This window comes from Vigna unguiculata, chromosome 1, assembly GCF_037176805.1.
Source record: "Vigna unguiculata cultivar grain cowpea cultivar isolate G323 ecotype 2 chromosome 1, ASM3717680v1, whole genome shotgun sequence".
NCBI classification, from domain to species: Eukaryota; Viridiplantae; Streptophyta; class Magnoliopsida; order Fabales; family Fabaceae; genus Vigna; species Vigna unguiculata.
Window position 1 is genome coordinate 49,044,394 of NC_140792.1, and position 20,903 is coordinate 49,065,296.

At 36.7% G+C, this 20,903-nt stretch overlaps 3 protein-coding genes and 1 pseudogene across 9 annotated transcripts; 2 read left to right on the forward strand and 2 right to left on the reverse strand.

The window, feature by feature from the left end:
- Window positions 1-852: 852 nt before the first annotated feature.
- Window positions 853-3,294, reverse strand: LOC114179482 (adenosylhomocysteinase-like). Its single transcript, XM_028065837.2, has 2 exons — window positions 1,942-3,294; window positions 853-1,840 (listed from the first exon to the last, which is right to left on the reverse strand). Exons 1-2 carry the CDS (start codon window positions 2,650-2,652, stop codon window positions 1,094-1,096), a joined length of 1,458 nt encoding a protein of 485 aa, XP_027921638.2. The 5' UTR covers window positions 2,653-3,294; the 3' UTR covers window positions 853-1,093.
- Window positions 3,295-3,438: 144 nt separating this feature from the next.
- LOC114179474 (serine hydroxymethyltransferase 4) lies at window positions 3,439-5,526 on the forward strand. Its single transcript, XM_028065827.1, has 4 exons — window positions 3,439-4,216; window positions 4,312-4,702; window positions 4,781-4,882; window positions 5,034-5,526. Exons 1-4 carry the CDS (start codon window positions 3,443-3,445, stop codon window positions 5,276-5,278), a joined length of 1,512 nt encoding a protein of 503 aa, XP_027921628.1. The 5' UTR covers window positions 3,439-3,442; the 3' UTR covers window positions 5,279-5,526.
- A 1,134-nt stretch (window positions 5,527-6,660) lies between these two features.
- RAD50 (DNA repair-recombination protein (RAD50)) lies at window positions 6,661-19,183 on the reverse strand. Of its 7 annotated transcripts, none has more exons than XM_085676041.1 (28): window positions 18,962-19,183; window positions 18,787-18,873; window positions 18,544-18,711; window positions 18,297-18,472; window positions 18,072-18,186; window positions 17,433-17,661; window positions 16,976-17,154; window positions 16,719-16,889; window positions 16,198-16,302; window positions 16,007-16,114; window positions 15,699-15,910; window positions 15,507-15,599; window positions 15,024-15,151; window positions 14,555-14,669; window positions 14,306-14,435; window positions 14,000-14,209; window positions 13,308-13,516; window positions 12,917-13,118; window positions 12,321-12,490; window positions 11,924-12,248; window positions 11,650-11,775; window positions 11,510-11,562; window positions 10,505-10,655; window positions 10,355-10,417; window positions 10,151-10,284; window positions 9,934-10,062; window positions 9,783-9,846; window positions 6,661-8,499 (listed from the first exon to the last, which is right to left on the reverse strand). In XM_085676041.1, the coding sequence occupies exons 1-27, from the start codon at window positions 19,082-19,084 to the stop codon at window positions 9,807-9,809; spliced, it is 3,951 nt and encodes a 1,316-aa protein (XP_085532167.1). In that variant the 5' UTR covers window positions 19,085-19,183; the 3' UTR covers window positions 6,661-8,499; window positions 9,783-9,806. The 7 variants fall into 7 exon arrangements, with proteins under 7 accessions (XP_085532167.1, XP_085532164.1, XP_085532168.1 ...); XM_085676038.1 differs by lacking the exon at window positions 6,661-8,499 and adding an exon at window positions 9,506-9,690; XM_085676042.1 differs by lacking the exon at window positions 6,661-8,499 and having other exon boundaries at window positions 9,506-9,846; window positions 11,719-11,775.
- LOC114191303 (pentatricopeptide repeat-containing protein At1g09220, mitochondrial pseudogene) lies at window positions 6,800-8,559 on the forward strand (annotated as a pseudogene).
- Window positions 19,184-20,903: the final 1,720 nt, after the last annotated feature.

A 20,903-nucleotide genomic window follows, 5' to 3' on the forward strand; every position in this document is an offset into this window, starting at 1 on the left:
AACACCAATGGTAATTACTAAAAATACGATAGGTAAATATTTTATTGTGTTCTAAAATGAATTAACAAATACTATACGGTTTTACATATTTTTCTTAAGAAAATTTGATTTTAAAATGAGTAAATATTTCTATTACACATAAAAAATCCAACATAAAATATGCAGATACAATGACTCGATCAAAGATTTTTTTTCCCACAATTCGAAATATACGGTGAGCTCTTTTTGGCTATTGTTTAGAAATTAAGTTATAGAGATTTTGGCTATTTTTCATCAGTGAAATAAGATATTCATTGACTAAGTAAAAATAAATTAATTTAGAAAATTTATTTGAAATTATTTGTTTCTGTTTTTTTTTTTTCCCACAAATTGGAATGTACGTGGCTGTTTACTATGATCTGATAATAGAGTTAAGATTATAAGAAGGTGAGCCTGCAAGATGGGGCATATATTCAGGGAGGGACAAGTTGCAGAGACTGTGACTGAATTAAGCTGTTCCAAGCCATTGAAGCCAACAAGAAGACAACTATTTATTACCGTTCACTTCAGTCTTTTTACTCACACGATCGGAACTCTTCATCTGCTTACTATTCTGGACTCCTCAAATTCAAACCATTTTTGTAGCTCATTTCCAGCTACAATATCTTTAAACAAGAGAATGAAACAACACTTGATGTCCTCTTACTATGTCAGTGCAATATATATTCTTATTTCAAGTACTTCAATCAGAAGCTTCTTTATGTTCAACTGATAACATAAATTTCAGTGACGTGATATTCTTAAGAAAATTATATGATCAGGTTAGTTGAAGCGTTTGAAATAAAACATAAAGGACATCAAAGAAATACAGAATTGGATGTAAACAGACACCTTAATTCGTGTCTGAATAACAAGTATTATTTTTGCATGTTCTGTTTCGTATATTGAAAGATAGACTACAATAAATATGATAGCTGCTAAATCTCAACCCACACAGCCGCAGCAAAAGCCTTATTGAGACCCATTTGGTCACATTGTGATGATCCTAGGAAAAGAAAAATACCTAATCTAGGAGAAATTTGAAAAAGGATGTTTGTGTTGATTGTCCCTGGGATCAGTATCTGTAATGAGCAGGCTTGTATGGACCCTCAACAGGGACACTGATGTAATCAGCCTGATCCTTGGTGAGCTTGGTGAGTTTAGCTCCTAGCTGGCCAAGGTGAAGAGCAGCAACTTTCTCATCAAGCTGTTTGGGCAAAACATAAACCTTCTTTTCGTACTTCCCAGTACCCTTCTCCTTCCACAGCTCAAGCTGAGCGATGACCTGGTTGGTGAAGGAGCAGGACATCACAAAGCTGGGGTGGCCCGTCGCACACCCCAAGTTCATCAGACGACCCTCGGCCAACACAATGATCCCTGTCTTCGTCTCAGGGAAAACCCATCTGTCGGTTTGAGGCTTAATACTAATGCGCTTCACACCAGGGTAGTTCTCAAGCCCCATCATGTCGATTTCATTGTCGAAGTGCCCAATGTTGCACACAATCGCATTGTTCTTCATTTTCTTCATGTGGCTCACCATGATGATGTCCTTGTTCCCGGTGGTGGTGACGAAAATGTCCGCCACAGAGACAACATCCTCCAGAGTCAGAACCTGAAGACCCTCCATCATAGCCTGAAGAGCACAGATGGGATCGATTTCCGTCACAATCACACGGGCCCCGGCAACCTTCATGGCAGCGGCACAACCCTTTCCAACATCTCCATAACCACAAACAACGGCGACCTTACCGGCGATCATCACGTCAGTGGCTCTCATCAGTCCATCGGGGAGGGAGTGACGGCAACCATACAAGTTATCGAACTGCGATCGCACAACACAACACCACACAATACAACATAAAAGACTCGTAATATGTGAAAAAGAGGAGGAAATGAAATGAGTGCCACGAGTAGGTTGGTTACCTTGCTCTTGGTGACAGAGTCATTGACATTGATGGCTGGGAACAAGAGGGTGCCGTTGGCCTGCATCTGGTAGAGCCTCTTGACACCGGTGGTGGTTTCTTCGGAGACGCCCACCAGTCTGTCCTTCATCCTGTGGTACTTCTTGGGATCGGTCTTCAAGCCATCCTTGATGATGGTGAGCACGATCTGGAACTCCGCGTTGTCTGAGGAGGAGGGGTCCGGCAACTGCCCCGACTTCTCGAAGGCCTGCTCCGCCTTGACACCCTCGTGAATGAGGAGAGTGGTGTCGCCGCCGTCGTCGACGATGAGATCGGGGCCACCGTCGGGGCCCCAATCGAGGGCGCGCTCGGTGCACCACCAGTATTCCTGGAGGGTCTCGCCCTTCCAGGCGAAGACGGCGGCGCTGTCGCGGGCAATGGCGGCGGCGGCGTGGTCCTGGGTGGAGAAGATGTTGCAGGAGCACCAGCGGACCTCAGCGCCGAGGGCAGTGAGGGTCTCGATGAGGATGGCGGTTTGGATGGTCATGTGGAGGGAGCCGGTGATCCTTGTTCCTTTGAAGGGCTGAGAGGGTCCGTACTCCTTCCGGCAGGAGATGAGCCCCGGCATTTCAACCTCCGCCAGCTCAATCTCCAATCTCCCGAAGTCGGCGAGGCTCATGTCCTTCACCTTGTACTCCCTCCCACTGCTTGTTTTCTCCACTTGCAACGCCATTTTCGATGATAGATCTTCTTCCTCTTCTTGTTCTTGGATCGACGATGATCGATTCGATGCTCTTCCTCTCCCTCCCCTTCCCCTTTAAATACCCTCCTCTTCACCAAGCCCATTCTTTTCCTTCCTCTCCTTCCGGATCTATCCCTCACCTACTTTTCCTATTATTGCACTCTCTCCCCTTTTCTCCGATCCCACACTTCTACCTCCGATCTTCACTCCGCTCTTCTTGTTCCTCACTTTCACATTCTCAATTTAACAACATCATTTTATTTTATTAATTTTAATATTAATCATATACATTTTAAACAATTTAATATATATCATCACTTAGTAATAATAATAATTATATATCGTCACATAAACTAATTTTGAATTTAACAGAACAATTTTGAATTCCAAGTGATAGCGCGAGCGCGGTCTGGGAGTAAATCTGAAGGAAGCGGTGCCGATAGAAGCAGGAATGAGCGTGGGGGTTGGTAAAAGAAGGAAAGGACATTGCCACCCTCACCAACCCTCTTTGGAAAATCTCAGTAAGTTAAGCCACCAACTACACTACAATATACATGGGGAGAACACAGTGATAATTTTCAATGAAAACAAAGGTAGTAGGTTGATGCATACACTTCCAAATTCAAGTAAAATTGAAGCCTTTCCTTGTATTCAAAGAAAAATTCAAGCTTGTGGGGCCTCACATAGATGGTGTCACAAAAACAAAGGGTGTGAGGGGTAGAATGGTACATGAAGATATGGTGGGGGAAATGAGGAGTGGCTCTATTTAAGGGGATATGGGATGAGAAGAGAGGGCACAGTGTACACTGCACTTTCTTGCTTTGCTGCTTCTTTGTTTCGGACTCTGCCTCTGTGTCTTCAGAAGCATAACCAAATAATGGAAGCTGTGAGCGCGTGGGGTAACACGCCGTTGGCGACCGTGGACCCAGAAATCCACGACCTCATTGAGAAGGAGAAGCGTCGGCAGTGTCGGGGAATCGAGCTCATAGCGTCGGAGAACTTCACTTCCTTCGCGGTCATAGAGGCGCTGGGGAGTGCCCTCACCAACAAGTACTCCGAGGGTATGCCCGGCAACCGCTACTACGGTGGCAACGAGTTCATCGATCAGATTGAGAACCTGTGCCGTTCCCGCGCCCTCGAGGCCTTCCATCTCGATCCCTCCCGATGGGGCGTCAACGTCCAACCCTACTCAGGTTCTCCGGCCAACTTCGCCGCCTACACCGCTGTGCTCCAGCCCCACGACCGCATCATGGGCTTGGATCTCCCCTCCGGTGGCCACCTCACCCACGGCTACTACACCTCCGGTGGGAAGAAGATCTCTGCAACCTCCATTTACTTTGAGAGTTTGCCTTACAAGGTGAGTTCCACCACCGGATTCATCCACTACGACAAGTTGGAGGAGAAAGCATTGGATTTCAGGCCCAAGCTGATCATCTGTGGTGGCAGTGCCTACCCTAGGGACTGGGACTATGCCAGGTTCAGACAGGTAGCCGACAAGTGCGGTGCTCTCTTGCTCTGTGACATGGCTCACATCAGTGGTCTTGTTGCTGCTCAGGTAAACACTATATCAGATCTGTGTGTTTTCTTCAATTGTATTCCAGAAATGCATGCATATTGGGTTGGTGTGTGAAATGAATGATGATGATGCAGGAAGCTAACAATCCATTCGAGTACTGTGACATTGTGACCACAACGACCCACAAGAGCTTGAGGGGTCCTAGGGCCGGTATGATCTTCTACCGGAAGGGACCTAAACCGCCGAAGAAAGGGCAGGCTGAGAATGCAGTGTACGATTTTGAAGACAAAATAAACTTTGCAGTGTTCCCTTCCCTCCAGGGGGGTCCTCACAATCACCAGATTGGGGCACTTGCTGTTGCATTGAAACAGGCTATGAGCCCTGGATTCAAGGCATACGCGAAGCAGGTTAAGGCAAATGCAGTTGCACTTGGAAATTACTTGATGAACAAGGGTTACAGTCTTGTCACCGGAGGAACTGAGAACCACCTTGTCTTGTGGGATCTCCGCCCCCTTGGCCTAACTGGTAAGCTTCTACTCATACTACAGAAACCATAACACCTCACTTCAATTTGTTAATGCATTTCCCACACACTTCTCCCAGGCAACAAGGTAGAGAAACTCTGTGACCTCTGCAACATTACTGTCAACAAAAATGCTGTCTTTGGTGATAGCAGTGCACTGGCACCTGGAGGAGTGCGAATTGGTAACACATTCTCTTTTATACTGAAAAGCCAAAATTGAAATCCCTGTTTATGTAATGTTACTGCCAAACCAATTATCAGAGTTTTATGAGAGATTAGCAGAATTCATAAATTTGCAGGAGTAGTTGACATGAGTTTGTGATCTGTTAACAGGTGCACCAGCCATGACTTCTAGGGGGTTGGTGGAGAAGGACTTCGAACAGATCGGAGAGTTCCTTCACCGTGCAGTGACTCTGACGCTGGAGATCCAGAAGGAGTATGGGAAACTTTTGAAGGATTTCAACAAGGGCCTGGTGAACAATAAGGCTATTGAAGATCTCAAAGTTGATGTTGAGAAATTTTCAGCCTCCTTCGATATGCCCGGTTTCCTAGTGTCTGAGTTGAAGTACAAGGACTAGATTCCCTTCAAAATGCATCTCTTCATCACAGATCTTTTCTTTTCGGTGTCATGTAGACAACTTGTTGGTTTTTGAGTTCATTTCTCTGTTTCTGGTTTTATTATATCTATACCTTAATCATCGCCATTATTGGTTTATCATTACTATTGTTTACATTTACATTCAGAAGTCATTCCTCCTGCAGCAGCAGCATGAGAATCATTCTGGCAAGTTCATGTTTTGGAAAATAAATTCTATTTTGGGACACACATTTGTTAGCTATTCTTTTTAGCAGAAGTAGGTTCTTTCACATGTTCTTTCTGGCAATTTTTACCTTTCAGAAAACATATTACGTCTGACAATACAACTTCAAAAACAATCTTCGACCATTTCAATAAACTTGTTTCAATTAAAAATATGGAATAAGATATCGTACTTGAATATACTTCACGCTTATTTTGTTTAGACTCTAATAAACATTATTCATTAATGGCAAAATATTGTAAACATAATGTAGAATCAACAAATGTATGTTTATATTTTTAGAAAAGAAAGACTTAGAAGAAATATTATTCTGAGATATGAGGTGATTTTTTACCTTTTCAAAAACATTATGGCAGTATTTCCTAAAACCTATTTCAACCATTTTTAATATTTTTTTAAAAACAAACCAAATTTAGGGTGGACAATGTAATGAAAAAAAAAAAGTTAAAAAAAAAATGTACGATAACGCGTATCATTGATCCACTACACAGACCTGCATTCATTATTTTTTTGTCGGTGCTATAAAATTATTTTTTAAGAAATTCTTATATAATTAAAAATTAATGGACATGTTGATTAATTTTTTGAGAAAAAAAGTTTCTTCGTAATAAAATTGTTTGGATCTATTATGTTGAATGTGCATCTTGGGTTGAATTTCAAAATAGTTTATTGGTTTAGTGGTTTCTCACCATCTTCCAGTTTCATGTGATTTGTTGTCTGTGAATTCAAAAAAAATATATTTAACTTCGAAAAATTAAATAAAGAAAAGTAAAAAAAAATACAGCATTTAAAATGATTTTATTTTACAATAGAAATTGCATGTATTTTATACCCTTGGTTTTGTGGTCATGGAATATGGTTGGTAAAATGTCACTCTTGAAACCAAACCAAAGATTAAGGCAATATTTCCTAAAACCTACTTCAACCATTTTTAATATATTTTTCTAAAAGCAAACCAAATTTAGGGTGGACATGTAATCAAAAAAAAAAAATTAACAAAAAGAAATGTACAAGATCGTGTATCAATGATATACTAAAATAAATACACATATCTGCATTCATTATTCTTTTTGTCGGTGCTATAAAATTATTTTTTTAACATATAACTAAAAATTAATGGACATTTTTAGAAAAAAGTGTCTCGTAATAAAATGATTATTTATCATATTTTTTATAATTTTGGGTAAACTAATAACTTAAAAGTAAATTACTTCCCAGATATAATTTTGTTTTAACAAAAAGACACCACCGTATACCTGGTTATGTTGTTATATGATCTTGATGAAAAAATTGTTTGGATCTATTACGGTGTATGTGCATCTTGAAACATGGCTTGGTAAAATGTCACTCTTGAAACCAAAGTACCCTTTGTCCCTTTCAGCTTTTGTAACAGCGGCAGCCATATCCACCACCACCACCATCTCTCACCGTTTTCCATGTCTTGAAATCGCGCCTCCTAAACCTAAACATCCACAACACTTGCTCTCTCTTCTTCTCAAACATCCTTCTCAACCCAAAATTCTGCAACAAATTCACTGTCACATTATCACCTCTGGCCTCTTTCACTACCCTTTTCACGACACCTCCACTTGTTTACTCCTCTTCAACAACGTCATCCGCTGTTACTCCCGTGGCCCTTCCCCCCACCTAGCTCTTCACTTCTTTAGCTACACCCAACACTCCCACACTTTCTTCACATACCCTTCCCTTGACACCTTCTCTTTTGCCTTTCTTTCTAACGCTTCTGCCAATCCAACCTGCACCCACTTTGGGATTCAACTCCACGCCCTCATTTTCAAGGTTGGGTTTCAGTTTCATGTGTATGTGCAAACTGGGCTGTTGCAAATGTACTCAAGTTCGGGTCTTTTAGTTGAAGCCGCACAAGTGTTCTACCAAATGCCGCGCAGAAGCTTAGTCACTTGGAATGTTTTTCTCACTGGTTTGATCAAATGGGAGGAGGTTGAACTTGCACTTTCTGTGTTTAATCAGATGCCTTCTCGGAGTGTAGTGTCGTGGACCCTTGTTATTGATGGATACACACGCAGGAATCAGCCCACGAAAGCTTTAACTTTGTTTAGGGAAATGATCGAAGTTGATGGTATAGAACCTACTCAAGTTACTCTTTTGACCATTTTTCCTGCTATTGCGAATATTGGGTGTATTAAGATATGTCAATCAGCTCATGGATATGCGGAGAAGAGAGGGTTCAATTCCTCTGACATACGCATTACCAATGCATTAATTGATTTGTATGCAAAGTGTGGATGCATAGCAAGTGTGAATAGATTCTTGCAGGAGTTACCTGATCAGAGGAAGAATTTGGTATCATGGACTTCAGCAATCTCTGGTTTTGCAATGAATGGGATGGGGAGGGAAGCTCTGGAGACTTTTGAAAACATGGAGAAGGCTGGACTTAGGCCAAACCGTGTGACATTCCTTAGTGTTTTGAGTGCCTGTAGTCATGGAGGATTGGTTGAAGAAGGCCTCAATTTTTTTGTTAAAATGGTAAAGGATTGTGAAGTTGTGCCAGATATCAAACACTACGGTTGTGTGATAGATATGCTGGGGAGGGCTGGGAGGTTAGAAGAAGCAGAAAAGGTTGCTTCAGAGGTACCTCATGAGGTTGCCAATGCTGTGATGTGGAGAACGTTGTTGGGTGCTTGCAGTGTTCATAATAATGTTGAAATTGGTCAGAGGGTGACCAGAAAAGTACTAGAGATGGAGAGAGGACACGGTGGGGATTATGTTCTTATGTCCAATATTCTTGTTGGTGTTGGGAGATTTAAGGACGCTCAAAGGTTGAGAGATATGATAGATGAAAGAATTGCATTTAAACTTCCTGGCTATAGTATAGTCTAAATGATATACAAGCGTCTATTCTAAGCTCGTTTATTCTAAGCTCGTTTACTCAAATTGTCGTAATTTTTGTCCTCAATTGCACCTAGGAACTTGCAATACAATGTCATTGAGCACCAAACCTGCATATCATACACAGAAAAGTGTTAACCTTTGCCATGCAAAAAAAAACGATTAACATACATGAGATGATCTAAAGTTACGAGTATTTAATTTAACGCCTTTATTCCTAACGTCTGAGGTTATAAGTCAAATTAACGAGGAACATGGCCCTGTTCTATTATTTCTATGCTGTTAACATGACAGTCACAACATTAGACTACGAATTTTATTTAGCGGACTATTGGATGAAAAAAGAAATTATGTTTTACCCTCTACTTCTTACTGCACTAATTAAAACAGTAAAGTCATACAATAATATCTCAGTTTTAATTTTAAAGAAAACATTAGTTACTGGAAAAATTATATTCGATAGAAGAAATACCCTAACTGGCGCATCTATTCCTAATTGATGTAAATGATAAACTTTTGTAATTAAAGTTTCCACTATTTTTGGCATAAACACAGTATAAGATTAACCTTAAAAAGGGGATTTAACTGAATCTAAAAGTTCCATTACGACAGAAAACTAGATCACCACACAGCATAAATCAAAGCAGAGCACTTTTCTAAGCATATATATACCAACCAAACCCCTTGCCCTCTATTACAATTACAAATTACTTAACCAAAATATATTAATTAAACCATCCCCAAATTCCATATTTTAGTTTGAAAAATTCATCATTTACTTTTTTTCCTGACATAACTTAGTATAAAATTGATTATTAAAAAAAGATAATAATAAATTAATCAACAATCCATAGAAAGTGAAGAATGAAAATAAAAAATAGAAGTCATACTATCATTCTCTTTTTAGTTGTCATAGAGAAAATAAAGTTCATAGGAAACAAGCTCTAAATAACAAATTCGCATTTTATACAAGCATTATATTACTGTAATTTGTATTTATTTCAAAAACAAAATTAATTTACAAACTTTAAAAAAGATATTATTTGTCATTAAAAATAATAATATTACGTACTAGTTAAACTCGGGTAAACATAAGACTAAAAGAAACACAGTATCTATGACAAACAACTTCCGTGGGAACATATATTAGTAATTTATGATAATTTGTTATGACATCTTCATCGAACTTCAACTTCCAATAATTTTTTTAATCCCCCGAGAAAGAAAGTAAAAGTTATACATTACAAATGGTCGTGTCATCCTTTCTACGTCCACATTTTACAGTGTCATTTCAGCAGGCCCTTACAAAAATGGAAGCATATCAAAATAAGTAAAATGTTAAAAGAAGTATTGTAAAACGCGCATGAGTAAGTTGAGGGATGTCGGGCTTTACAATTTCGTATAAACAATACGACCTTCAGTCAAATATCTCCTGACTTTCGATTATACTGTGCTGACTGAAAATGTGAGAGAAAAGTTAGTGAAGTTCTGTAAACAGAATTTATCAAGCGATAGTGATGAAACAGTAATATTGTTGTTCTTACAGATCATCTTTGGCGACACGATAATATCTCTCTGCATGCTGGCGCTGACCAATCAGTTGAGCAAAACGCTCATCATGAGTGATTACAATTAGCTGAAAATTTTCCTGCCCTTTCCTGTCCTCCATGATCCTTCATTTTTAATCAAGAAACCACCACATTAAATTTTAATAAATTCATTAATAGTAGTTTAATCAGAACTAAGCAATCCATCTTATACCTTACAAGAGCTGCAGCCAGACTTTCAGCATTTGGTCCATCCAAATTTGTGGTAGGTTCATCCAGCGCAAGTATTCCACAATTGAGACAAAACGTTTCAGCCAGTGCCAAACGTATGATAAGAGATGCCAGAACCTAGAACCCCAGTTAAGTAAAATTTATTGTTTATTATTTTTAATTAATTAAGAAAAGGGTGATAACATACCTTCTGACCAGCACTACATCTTCCTCTCATCTCCAACTCTGCATCACCAGTCTGCATAAGAACCTGTACGGAATGCAAAGGAACAATATTTACTGGGAAGGAAATTAGACAGTTTCTGAAGGAATTGGTTTTCAATATGACATGTCAAACCTTGTAACTGTAGGAACGGGTCCCTGCACCTTCGGAGTCTGAATGAATACTGATGTAGTCTATGTCTTGCCCTCTATAGGTTTGCTGCCACAACTCCCTAATAATTTTGTTGATCTCTTCCATTTTCATTGTGTGGAAGCGCATCAGTGCCCTTATGAATCATTAAGAGCCACCAAGGAACAAAATGAATGCAGAATACATCAGTAATTTAACACACAAGTATCTAATTTTGTTATTAAGTGTATCCTTATTGATTAATGCTTGAAATAGACGGTTTAATATGCTTTCATATTGTAATTTGTAATTGTATTTCAGGCACGATAAATATTACCCTGCAAACCAACTTTATGAACTTCTTCAAAAATGTGTCTCTCTCTCCCTTTTAGTTATATTTTTCATTGTCTTTGGTTTAATACACTTCGGTGCTTTTGGATGCCCCTTGTTCAACTGATAGTTAACCAGTTTCCACAGTTAAGCCCCCAATCAACCAGTTTACACATGCCAAATGATGTGTTTTAACGCCACCACATAAGCAAAGGGCGCTCAATTCCAATAAGGGAAGGGGCTTGGTTGCATAAAATTAAAAAACTTACAGGGTTTATAATGGGATTAAATCTCATATATTGATACTTAAGGAACCACTAACTCAATCTTCATTTTTTCTAGTGGGGTGGAAGAATAATTAATGTGCACTTTGCATTCCCAACACATACAACACACCCTTTGGAAGGTAAATACAATAGCGATACATAATAGAATTATACCGAACAAAGAGATCCAGTATTTTACCCCAACAGCTTATACCAAAGGTGCTGAGTGACCTCAGCACCTCACAATGCAAAGTGCGATGGTTACATGTATCAGCTTTTGAAGAACAAGAGAGAAATGGCCTTGTGAGGACAAAAGGAGTGATCTTAGTTATGCATTGCAAAACCATGCCTATCACACAACAAAGAATACAAACTTGATGTAATGTTGAACATTAATGAATTTTAAGCAACTCACTTATCAAGTGCATTGTAGTATCTGTCCAGATCCTTGTTGGCCATTTCAGTTGTCTGCAAAGAACGATGAATTGTCGTGTCAACAATATAAAAGAGAGAATTAAAGAAAGAATAAGAATATGAAATCACATGTGATTACACCTTAAGCTGGATAAGCTGGTCGAAGTATCGCTTATCTATGTCCTTATATTGAGCCTGCTTAAGATCAACCTTATTTTTGGAAATATTGCTTTGGTAAACAGACATTGTTCCACGGCACCGGTTTACCTATCATCAAGGTACAGATATATAACCAAAGAGACAAATGAGTCATTTCGACACTAGAAGGAATATCAAAGATGTGATCATAGAAATGGTAATTGGCTACTTGCGATCGGTTGCAACCATAGACGTGTGCTTCAGGGATTTGAAATACCTCTGAAAGAAGTCTCTCCCTCTCCTGTGATAGTTTCTGGCGTTCAGTTTCAATGGTAGAGATCCCACCAGCCTTTAATATATTTTCTTCTAGTGTTTCAATTTCATGTGCTAGCTCATCCACTTCAGCCTTAGTTTTCCTATAATTTAAGTTGTCATCAATTTTTCTTCTTAACTGATCTTGATTTTGCATCAAATCTTTACTTTTGACTAACTCAGCTGAAATTTCCTTCTTCCTGGTATCACAACTTTCAAGTTCAGTTTGTGATCGAGAATTCTTTTCCTGCAGTTCCTTCAACCTATCTCCTTTCTTTAAATCGGAATACCTGATCAAACGAAACATGTGTTAAAGAAATTTGGGGTCTTAAAAACAACAACTTTCAATAAGATAAGCTCACTCTTTGATCTTAGAATTCATTCTGAAAAGTGATTCAGCTTCTTGCTTGTAACTTCTCTTTTGCTCAGCCAGGTCCTCGTACTCAAGGTTGAGTCTAATTTTCATATCATTATAGTTAGCCAGTAATCTATCTTTCTCAACGGAAAAAGGTCCGAGAGCATCTGCCAAATGCTGCAAATACACAAATTCTGGGTGATACTATGTATTTTGACATGGCAAAGAGAGAGAAAAAAACTAGAGCCTTTTTTAGAATTATTGGAAATTTTGAAGGAAATATTTTGGAAACAGAGGGTTATATACACAAACAGAACATATAAGGTTGGGAATTTTGAAAGGCAACAACGGAAAAGCTGTTTAGTATATATAGACACAAATACAACACAACAAATTGGACGACAAATTATAAGCAATGCACCAAAAGTAGTTGAAAAAAAAGGAACAATGACTGATAATTGCACTTTCTGTCATGAGAGCATTGACAATTTTACTAATTTTTCTGATGAAAATGTGTGTTTAGTAGAAAGGGGTAAAAAGAGGCAATTGCCCAAGCCTATAACAACAACTAAATATGCATCAATGTATCACATAATTAAACACCTTCTCATCAAGATCAACTTGAGTCTTTTCTTCAGTCAAACGTTCCAATTCTTCTTCTAATCTCTTAACACCTTGCAATAAGTTGGTTGCTTTCAATTTCTCCTCCGTTAGATTGTGCCGCCGGTTACAAATATGTGATAGATCCTTCTCCATATGTATTTGTTCATCCCTCAACCTCTCCAATTCAGATTGCAAATTGTCCCTTTTAAACAAGATAAGAATGGAAATAATGATAAGAATAAGAAACAAAACTGAAACTATTCTCATGATAAGTATAAGAGCACTTAGGAAATGGAGATGATGTGAATATGACAGAATTCAATTATCTTAATGGCTTGAGATGGTAAAATTGCCCATGTTAGTAAACAGTAAAAAAACTTAAGCTGTTTACTTGGTGCTCTGCAGGGTTTTAAGCTCCAGTTGAATCTCTTCCAGAGACTTCACTCCCTGTCCACGAAAATCAAGCTTATCTTCTAAATCCTCAACTTGCTTTTGCAAATCTTGAATTTCTTCGAAAAGCCGATCAGCATTTTCAACAGGTTGCACCAATGTGTCAACTAAATCCTTGTCAGTTTTCACTTGTGCTAAAACACCTAAAACCTGAAAATTTCAGCAATTGTATAACCCAAAACAAGTTAACGGAAAGCAAAAAGGGGAAACAGATACTACACTCTCTGGTACAAGGCACTTCTAACAGAACCGCACAGACCAATAAAAATAATTAACTCAGTTTACTTTGTTGAATTTTTGAATTTTTAAAACAATGTTATCGGTGTATCAAATTTACCCTTGTTATTAATAACTTTAAAAAGCCTCCTATCCTTAATTGTCAATAAAAAACAGACATTCATAATATTTAATTAGGCAAACAAGGTCAAGAAATATACTGTTTCCAGTAAAATATAAAATTCCTTAGAAAAAGGACCATCAATTTTTTTCTAAGATATGCTTGCTGCATTAAGCCAGAGGAAGTGCTAAACAAATAATTGATATAAAAACATTTCAGAAAGGAAGTAAACGTTGGAACTCAATCTAATTAAAAGAAATTTCCAGAAAATCTTTAAAAGAACTTATGATCGTTACATCATCAAGAGCCTGAGATTTGTCATCCATCTCATCTTTAAGTTGCTGAAGTTCCTTTTCAGTATTAGGGATGGTCTCCTTGCCAAGTTTAACATATTCTTCGTAAACCATCCTAAGCTTGTCCAGCTGCTGAAAATGAGACTCTGCATTTGAGGATTCCACAGCGAGAACTTTCATATGTTCAGCTGAACTAGCTGCCTTCACTCTTTGCTGTCATTGAAAAAGTGCAATTCAAAACTACATAACGTGCTTGCTCAAAGCCAATAGATAATGTAAATATGTAATAACAGGATTTGAAGTTAAAACCTTCTTGACAAAATTGTCTTCTTCTTCTGGAGAGAAGGGCCGCTCACAGCAAGGGCAAACATGATGAGCTCTGGCAACCCTTTCAAAAGGATCAAACATCTGCCTCATACCATCAGCAATATTATATTTGCTGCAAGCAATCATAAGACAAAGTATTAGTTGATATGGAAACAGCATACCAGTGACAACACAAACACTTTGATATGGTCACAAAAACGACATCAACAATATGGTCTGACACAAATAAACCTTCTCTGTACATCTCTTTTTTCCTTGGAAGACTCTAAAACTTTGAGATAAGAATCAAGTCCAGAACATTGCTGATCCAAAGACTGAAGCTTCGAATCAATAAATCTCTTTCTTGCTGCAAGAAAATCATTTAAATATAAATGGTACAAAACTGTCTTCAGTTATTCAGCATGGTGGAAGAAAGAAACCAAGCTAGGGCAAAGAGGATGCAGCATGAAAAAATAAAAAATATCAAGTGGGCATCATCACCTATTTCAAGAGACACGTACAAAATGCTAAATAAAAGAAAGGCTATTTATATTTACTTCATATTATCATGTTGATATGCCTAATAGTAATCTATTGGCATGACAACTAGGCAAGCGCATCCTGTGAACCATTGCAACGAGCATGCAGAACTCAAACATTGAATTCCTTCAAAAACTAAAATGTTTATACTCAACTTCTTTGAATGATAGACAGCACTTACATTCCAAATCCTTGCGGTGTTTGGATAGGTTACCATTAACTTCTTGTATTTTTATTTGCAACATATTGACTTCCTTCTCAGCATCGCGGTACTTTGCATTCATATCATCAAATTCCGCTCCAACAGCCCTGCACCAGAAAGAAAATTCAATACAAGGTAAATTGTGATTTACTTTGCATTCTTACCCAATGTGAGACTTTTTTCACTTATACTTGCAACTCCAACATATCATAAATCTTATCTTGGCTCATCCTCAACTCTCAAAGTGAACTTGGTTCAACCAGTTTTAAACATGAGGAGTGTGTTTGAGATTTCACATCAACTGTACATTTGGCCAACGTAGAGCTTATAAAAGGTTGAACAATTCTCCCCTTATACATTTCCGGATGGAGTTAGGTTCCCATCCCAAATTCAAGAGGTAAGTGCTTACAACTATGAGTAAACATAAAAAAAATAAAAAAAAAAATAAAAGATTTTCCCAACCTTAATGCTTGAGTAATTTCCTTTTTCACATCCTTATCAAGAGGAACCCTCCCTTTCAGCACCTTTCTAATTTTGTCCTTTAGGTCATCAAACCTATAAAATATAATAAACAGAGATGATAGCCAACTTTGAAACATAATTCTAAAGAACAAAAAGTGGAGGGTAAAGGGAATACAAACAAAATGGATTTACATTTTCTTATGTTTCTTTTTCCGATTTTCCAACTCTGCTTTCTTATGAGATAGCATAACTCTGTCCGCTGAATCAGCAGTCATGATATCCTTCTCTGAATTGACAGCCCTAATCTTTTGATCTACACTAAATATCTCATTTTGCATTTGAGGTATAATGGATTCAAATTGTCTTTGAGATAGTTGACTTTCCTTCTTCTCAATCTCCTTTTTCTGCAAACATTACTCAAAATATGCTAATCATATTGGTCAGAAGTCCACAAATAGGGTTACAGATTACTAAACAACAACAGAGAGTGGGTGCCTTACCAAATGTCTTTCTCTTTCATCTATGTGAGATAAGTTCACATTAGTCATTTGATGTTCAGATGAATCGAGCTCGTTTTTCTTCTCTTCAATGCGCTTCAGAATGCCATCCTGCAAACATAACGTATTAACATTGTGCAAGTAAGATAAAGACATTTGACAATAAATGTATGTATTGGAATGAAACACCCAACCTTGATCCCTTGCATGGCCTTTATTTTAGCCTCAATATCTTTCCAACGGTCATTAGCATCCATGTAGCAATCCCATGCCATCTCAAGTTCGTTGTCATTTGCTTTCTGCACAAAAGAGGAAAACAGTCACAATCATGTAGTTTTCTTACTTTTGATATGGTGAAAATAATTTTAAAAGTTGGTAAATTTAGCCAACCACATTCTTTAAAAATGAAAATGAATTCACTGAACAGTGAAACGAAGAAAGAGCCACAGGAGCAGAGACAATATTCTTGCCAAAGGAAAAACCTGTAAAATGGTAAACACCAAGTGTACAAAGCATTCCAATCTCTTTGCATATCCACCAAAAACCCACTACAATACTGCCAATTGAATATACAGAGAAGAAAAAACGACCCTTTATGCCAAATACCAAGTAACAGCAAGAAAACATCACTGAAAATTCCTCAAATTCTCATTTGTGAGCCACGTAAAAGTGAACATACACACAAAAACCGGAAAGAGGGAACAGAAAAAATCACCTTTTTCTCATCAAGATCTTTCTCAAGATCTGCCAACCTTGATTTTACACGCCTAGAGAGATTTAAAGCAACCTCATCACTGAAAGGAGAAGTTGGAAGAGACCCTAAACTATATGTAGTAAAAAGATCTTGAATGGAGGAATCACGCTCATTCTTCAAAGACATGTGAGCCTGAAGTTCAAAATAGTAACAAAATTACGATAACACAATGCAAAACAAGATGTCAGTATAGGCAGCTTGTGTATCAATTCATTTACTTCTGCTTCAGCTTGTAGTTTGGCAATCTCTTTGATGGTATGACCAATGTTATTCGTGAGGGCAGTACCTTTCTCGGTAGCATCATCCGATTCTCTTTTCAACTTTCTTATCTTTGCTTCTAAAATTGCAATCCTTTCATCAAACTTGGTCTTCCATTCCAACAATAACTCATCAGAATCTAATTAAATATCAAATGCAGAAAAAGAAAAAGGCATTAGAAACTTCATATATATATATATATATATATATATATATATATATATATATATATATATATATATATATATATATATATATATATATATATATATATATATATATATATATATATATATTTCACAGGGCATGTCTGTAAATCCATCAGGAAATACAACAATTTAGGAGATACAAAATTCAAAACTGGCTCAATGATGGAAATGCACACACACACATATGTATACCATGTTCAACACTTACCTTCATTCTCCTCAACAAGTGCAGCATGTTGCTTCTCTTGTTCCTTAAGCAGGGTGCTTCGCTGAGCAGTTTTAGTTGATATCTGCTCTTGCAGTTTTCGCAAATCTTTCAACGTTTCCTCTGCATGATGAATTTTATCCTCCAATTGTTTAATGCTATCTTCCAACTGCAGTACTTGACACTTTACAGACTCTGTTTTCTCTTGATCGTGTGCAATGCTTTCCCTTAGCTATAACAAAATAAAACTACACATTAGATTTTCTTTCAATTTTGGTATGACGTGTTAGGTCTCTACAAAATTTTGGTCCTCCATACAGTAATTTGTCCTTGCATAAAATGAAATGGTTATTTTTTTCCTTCTATTGGGAATACAAAGAGAACAGTGTCATATAAATGGGGCACAACAGGTACTATACAAGTAGTGGAAATGTGCTCGAATAAAATAGAACAAAAAAGTATATGTTTTCAAACACTTTAACAGGTCGCATTAACTTACAATTGAGAGAAGGCAATAGAATGAGCGGTTTTGTAGGGTTAGCAATTGTTAGAATAAAGAGCGAAAGAGCAAACTTTATTTAATTATTATTGTTGTTGTTAACATTTACAGAGTTCGGTGATATCTAGGAAGAGAAAAGAGACCTTATAAGCAGCATCTTTGAGAGTTTGAAGATGTTCCAGTTTGAGCTTGTAAGTCTTTATCTCTTGAGCCTGCTCCTTGTGAAGTTTCTTTATAACTTCCAATGCCTTGGTGTATCTGTACATTGAGTGGGAAGCATATGTGTACGACATGTATTAGAATATGTTGAGTGAAAAAAAAAAAAAAAAAAACAGCGGAAGAGAGTGGAGAAAGGGAAGGAAAGATACCGAGTTGCGGAAAAGATGTCGTCAAACTTCTTCTTTAAGGTGGAAGGATCCTGTAGGGGCCAGTTGGCTTCATCTTGGTGAACGAATATAACGTTTTCGAGAATGGCCTTGGAAACACCCATGAGCGCAGGAATCTCTCTATCCATGTCAGCGCATCGATAGCTGAGGCAAACTTTCTGACAGAGTATAGAAGATGGGTTAATGGGAAGAGAGTGAAGAAGTAAAAGAAAGTCAAGAAGTGTAATACCTCTCCCGTGTGAGGATTAATGGTCTGAAGCACACTCTCAATAGCCTTGTATTCCATTTTAGAGGCCTTTTGCGTAAGCTGAAAGGACCTGACGCAGACCACGTCTTTGCCGGCGGCCGTCTTGAATCGGAGCTTAATCTGTCCCTTGGTTTCGGTTTCCCCGGCGACCTTCCCAGATAAAAGAAACAATCGATTAATCGAATACTTAGTTAAAAAGAGAGTGAGACTAGGGTTATAGATTACCTTGGGGTCGTGGATGAAACTGTGGCCAGACCTGGCATTAGGAGGCAACTCGCCGGTGCAAGAAAGCTTCAAACACTCGATGATGGTCTGCAGAAGGAGAAAAGATTGCATTCTGGAAAGAAAAAACAAGAAAGATAAAGATAAAGAAAAAAATAAATGGATGGATTGATCGTACGGTCTTGCCGGCACCGTTGGGACCAACGATTAGGGTTAAGGGCTTGAAGAAGGTGATGACGTTCTTGTTCTCCGGGTCGAAACTCCGGATGCCCTTGATCAGCATTTTATCAACGGTGCTCATTTTCTCCCTCCTTTGCTCACTCACTCTCCTCTTCTACTCATTCCATGTAAACTACTACCCTCTGCACCTTTCTTCTCGCCTCTTTAATTCAAATCAAACCTCCTTAGTGCCCTTCTATTCCTTAATTTCCTTTTATACCCTTCTTTTACCGCCTTTCTCTTGCTCTCAACATTTTTTTTTGCGACACTTTAACATATTAAATTTAAGTTAGTTAATATTGATTGATGTTGTTTTTTTCTCAATGTTTTAAAATTATTTCTGTTAATTAACATTGACAACGTATTTTATTGATCAGTGTTTGTTCAGATTGTTTTCAATTGAGGTTTACATGTATTTAAATATTATAATATACGTATAAATAATTAAATTTTAATTTACTTATTAAAATTAAATGTAAATACCTATAAATACTAATGATTATGATTAAAATAATTTCACACAAACATAATAACTAAGTATTTCATTTCTTTGTATTTGAATTAAAATAAGAATGTTAAGAAAATTATTCATATTCTGTTATATTAAAATTGAAAGTATATTATCAAAACAAAGACATATAATTGAAGGACAAAAATAAAATTTGAGTTCTTGTCTCAAATATTCATATTAATGAATAGGAGTATGTATTTTTTTTAATCGTGATCATTGATATAATAATACCTTATAAAAGTTCCGGTTAAATATATTTTTAATCTCTTAATTTTTAGTGAATTTTGAACCAATTTAGTCATTTATCTTTTGAAATATGCAGATTTAATTATTTTAATCAAATATTGTTAAGTTTATTTGATGTTTCGTACGCATTTCAATATTATATTTTAGTTGTTTATACTGTTTGACAAATATTTGCTTTAATGTTAAGTCAAATACTATTATGAAACGTGAAATGTAAAATAAATTTAACAAAATTTAATTAAAATTGATAAATTAATGTATTTTGAAAGATAAATGACTAAATTAGTCCAAAATTTTGAAATTGACTAATTATAAAATTCACTTAAAGTTAAGGTGAAAAAGATATATTTAACCCTCAAAATTTTTGTTGTCTATATAAATAAATTAGTGTTTTTTTGGGAAGGACAAATAAATCTAATTTGATATTCTCTGAACTCGTTTAAGAAAAAAATGTTTAAGTATATATACGATCATAATATTGTGGTATGATGTGCTAAAATATTTGTCAAAATACCTAAACCTATTATTCAATTTCAACTTTTAATTATTTCCCATTTCAAAAACATCATAACCCAATTGCCTCATCTTATCTTTCACGACATTTTATTGAATCAAATTTACAAGCTTTTTTTTTTTTGTAATGTTTTATGGGCTAACCTCACTTAAATCAAACACGTTTTTTTTTTCACAAAAATAGTAATTTCATTAATTAAAATTTCAAATTTCAACTCCTACTATTGAACCACAAATGATACAATATTTATACTGAAGCTAGAGAACGACATTAAGCCATTAATTCAATAAGAATAGTAGCGACCAATCTTAAAAAAATATTTGAAGAATGTTAAGATTGATGTATAAAAACTTTACCGTACTAAGTATGTAAAATATACTAAAATTTCAATAAACTATATTACTTTAATGTTAACTTACATTTATATAAAAAATAAGACTAAAATCATTCTCAAATGTATCAATAGTGCATCACTAATGACGAAGACATACTTATTAAAAAAAATAAAAATATAGTATGATTAATTGAAGAGCCATTTACCCCAGAGGCATACTTACTAAGATAATGACAAAAATTGAAGAAACAATCATTATTTACGGTGAATAAAATAAAGTATAGTTAAATGATAAG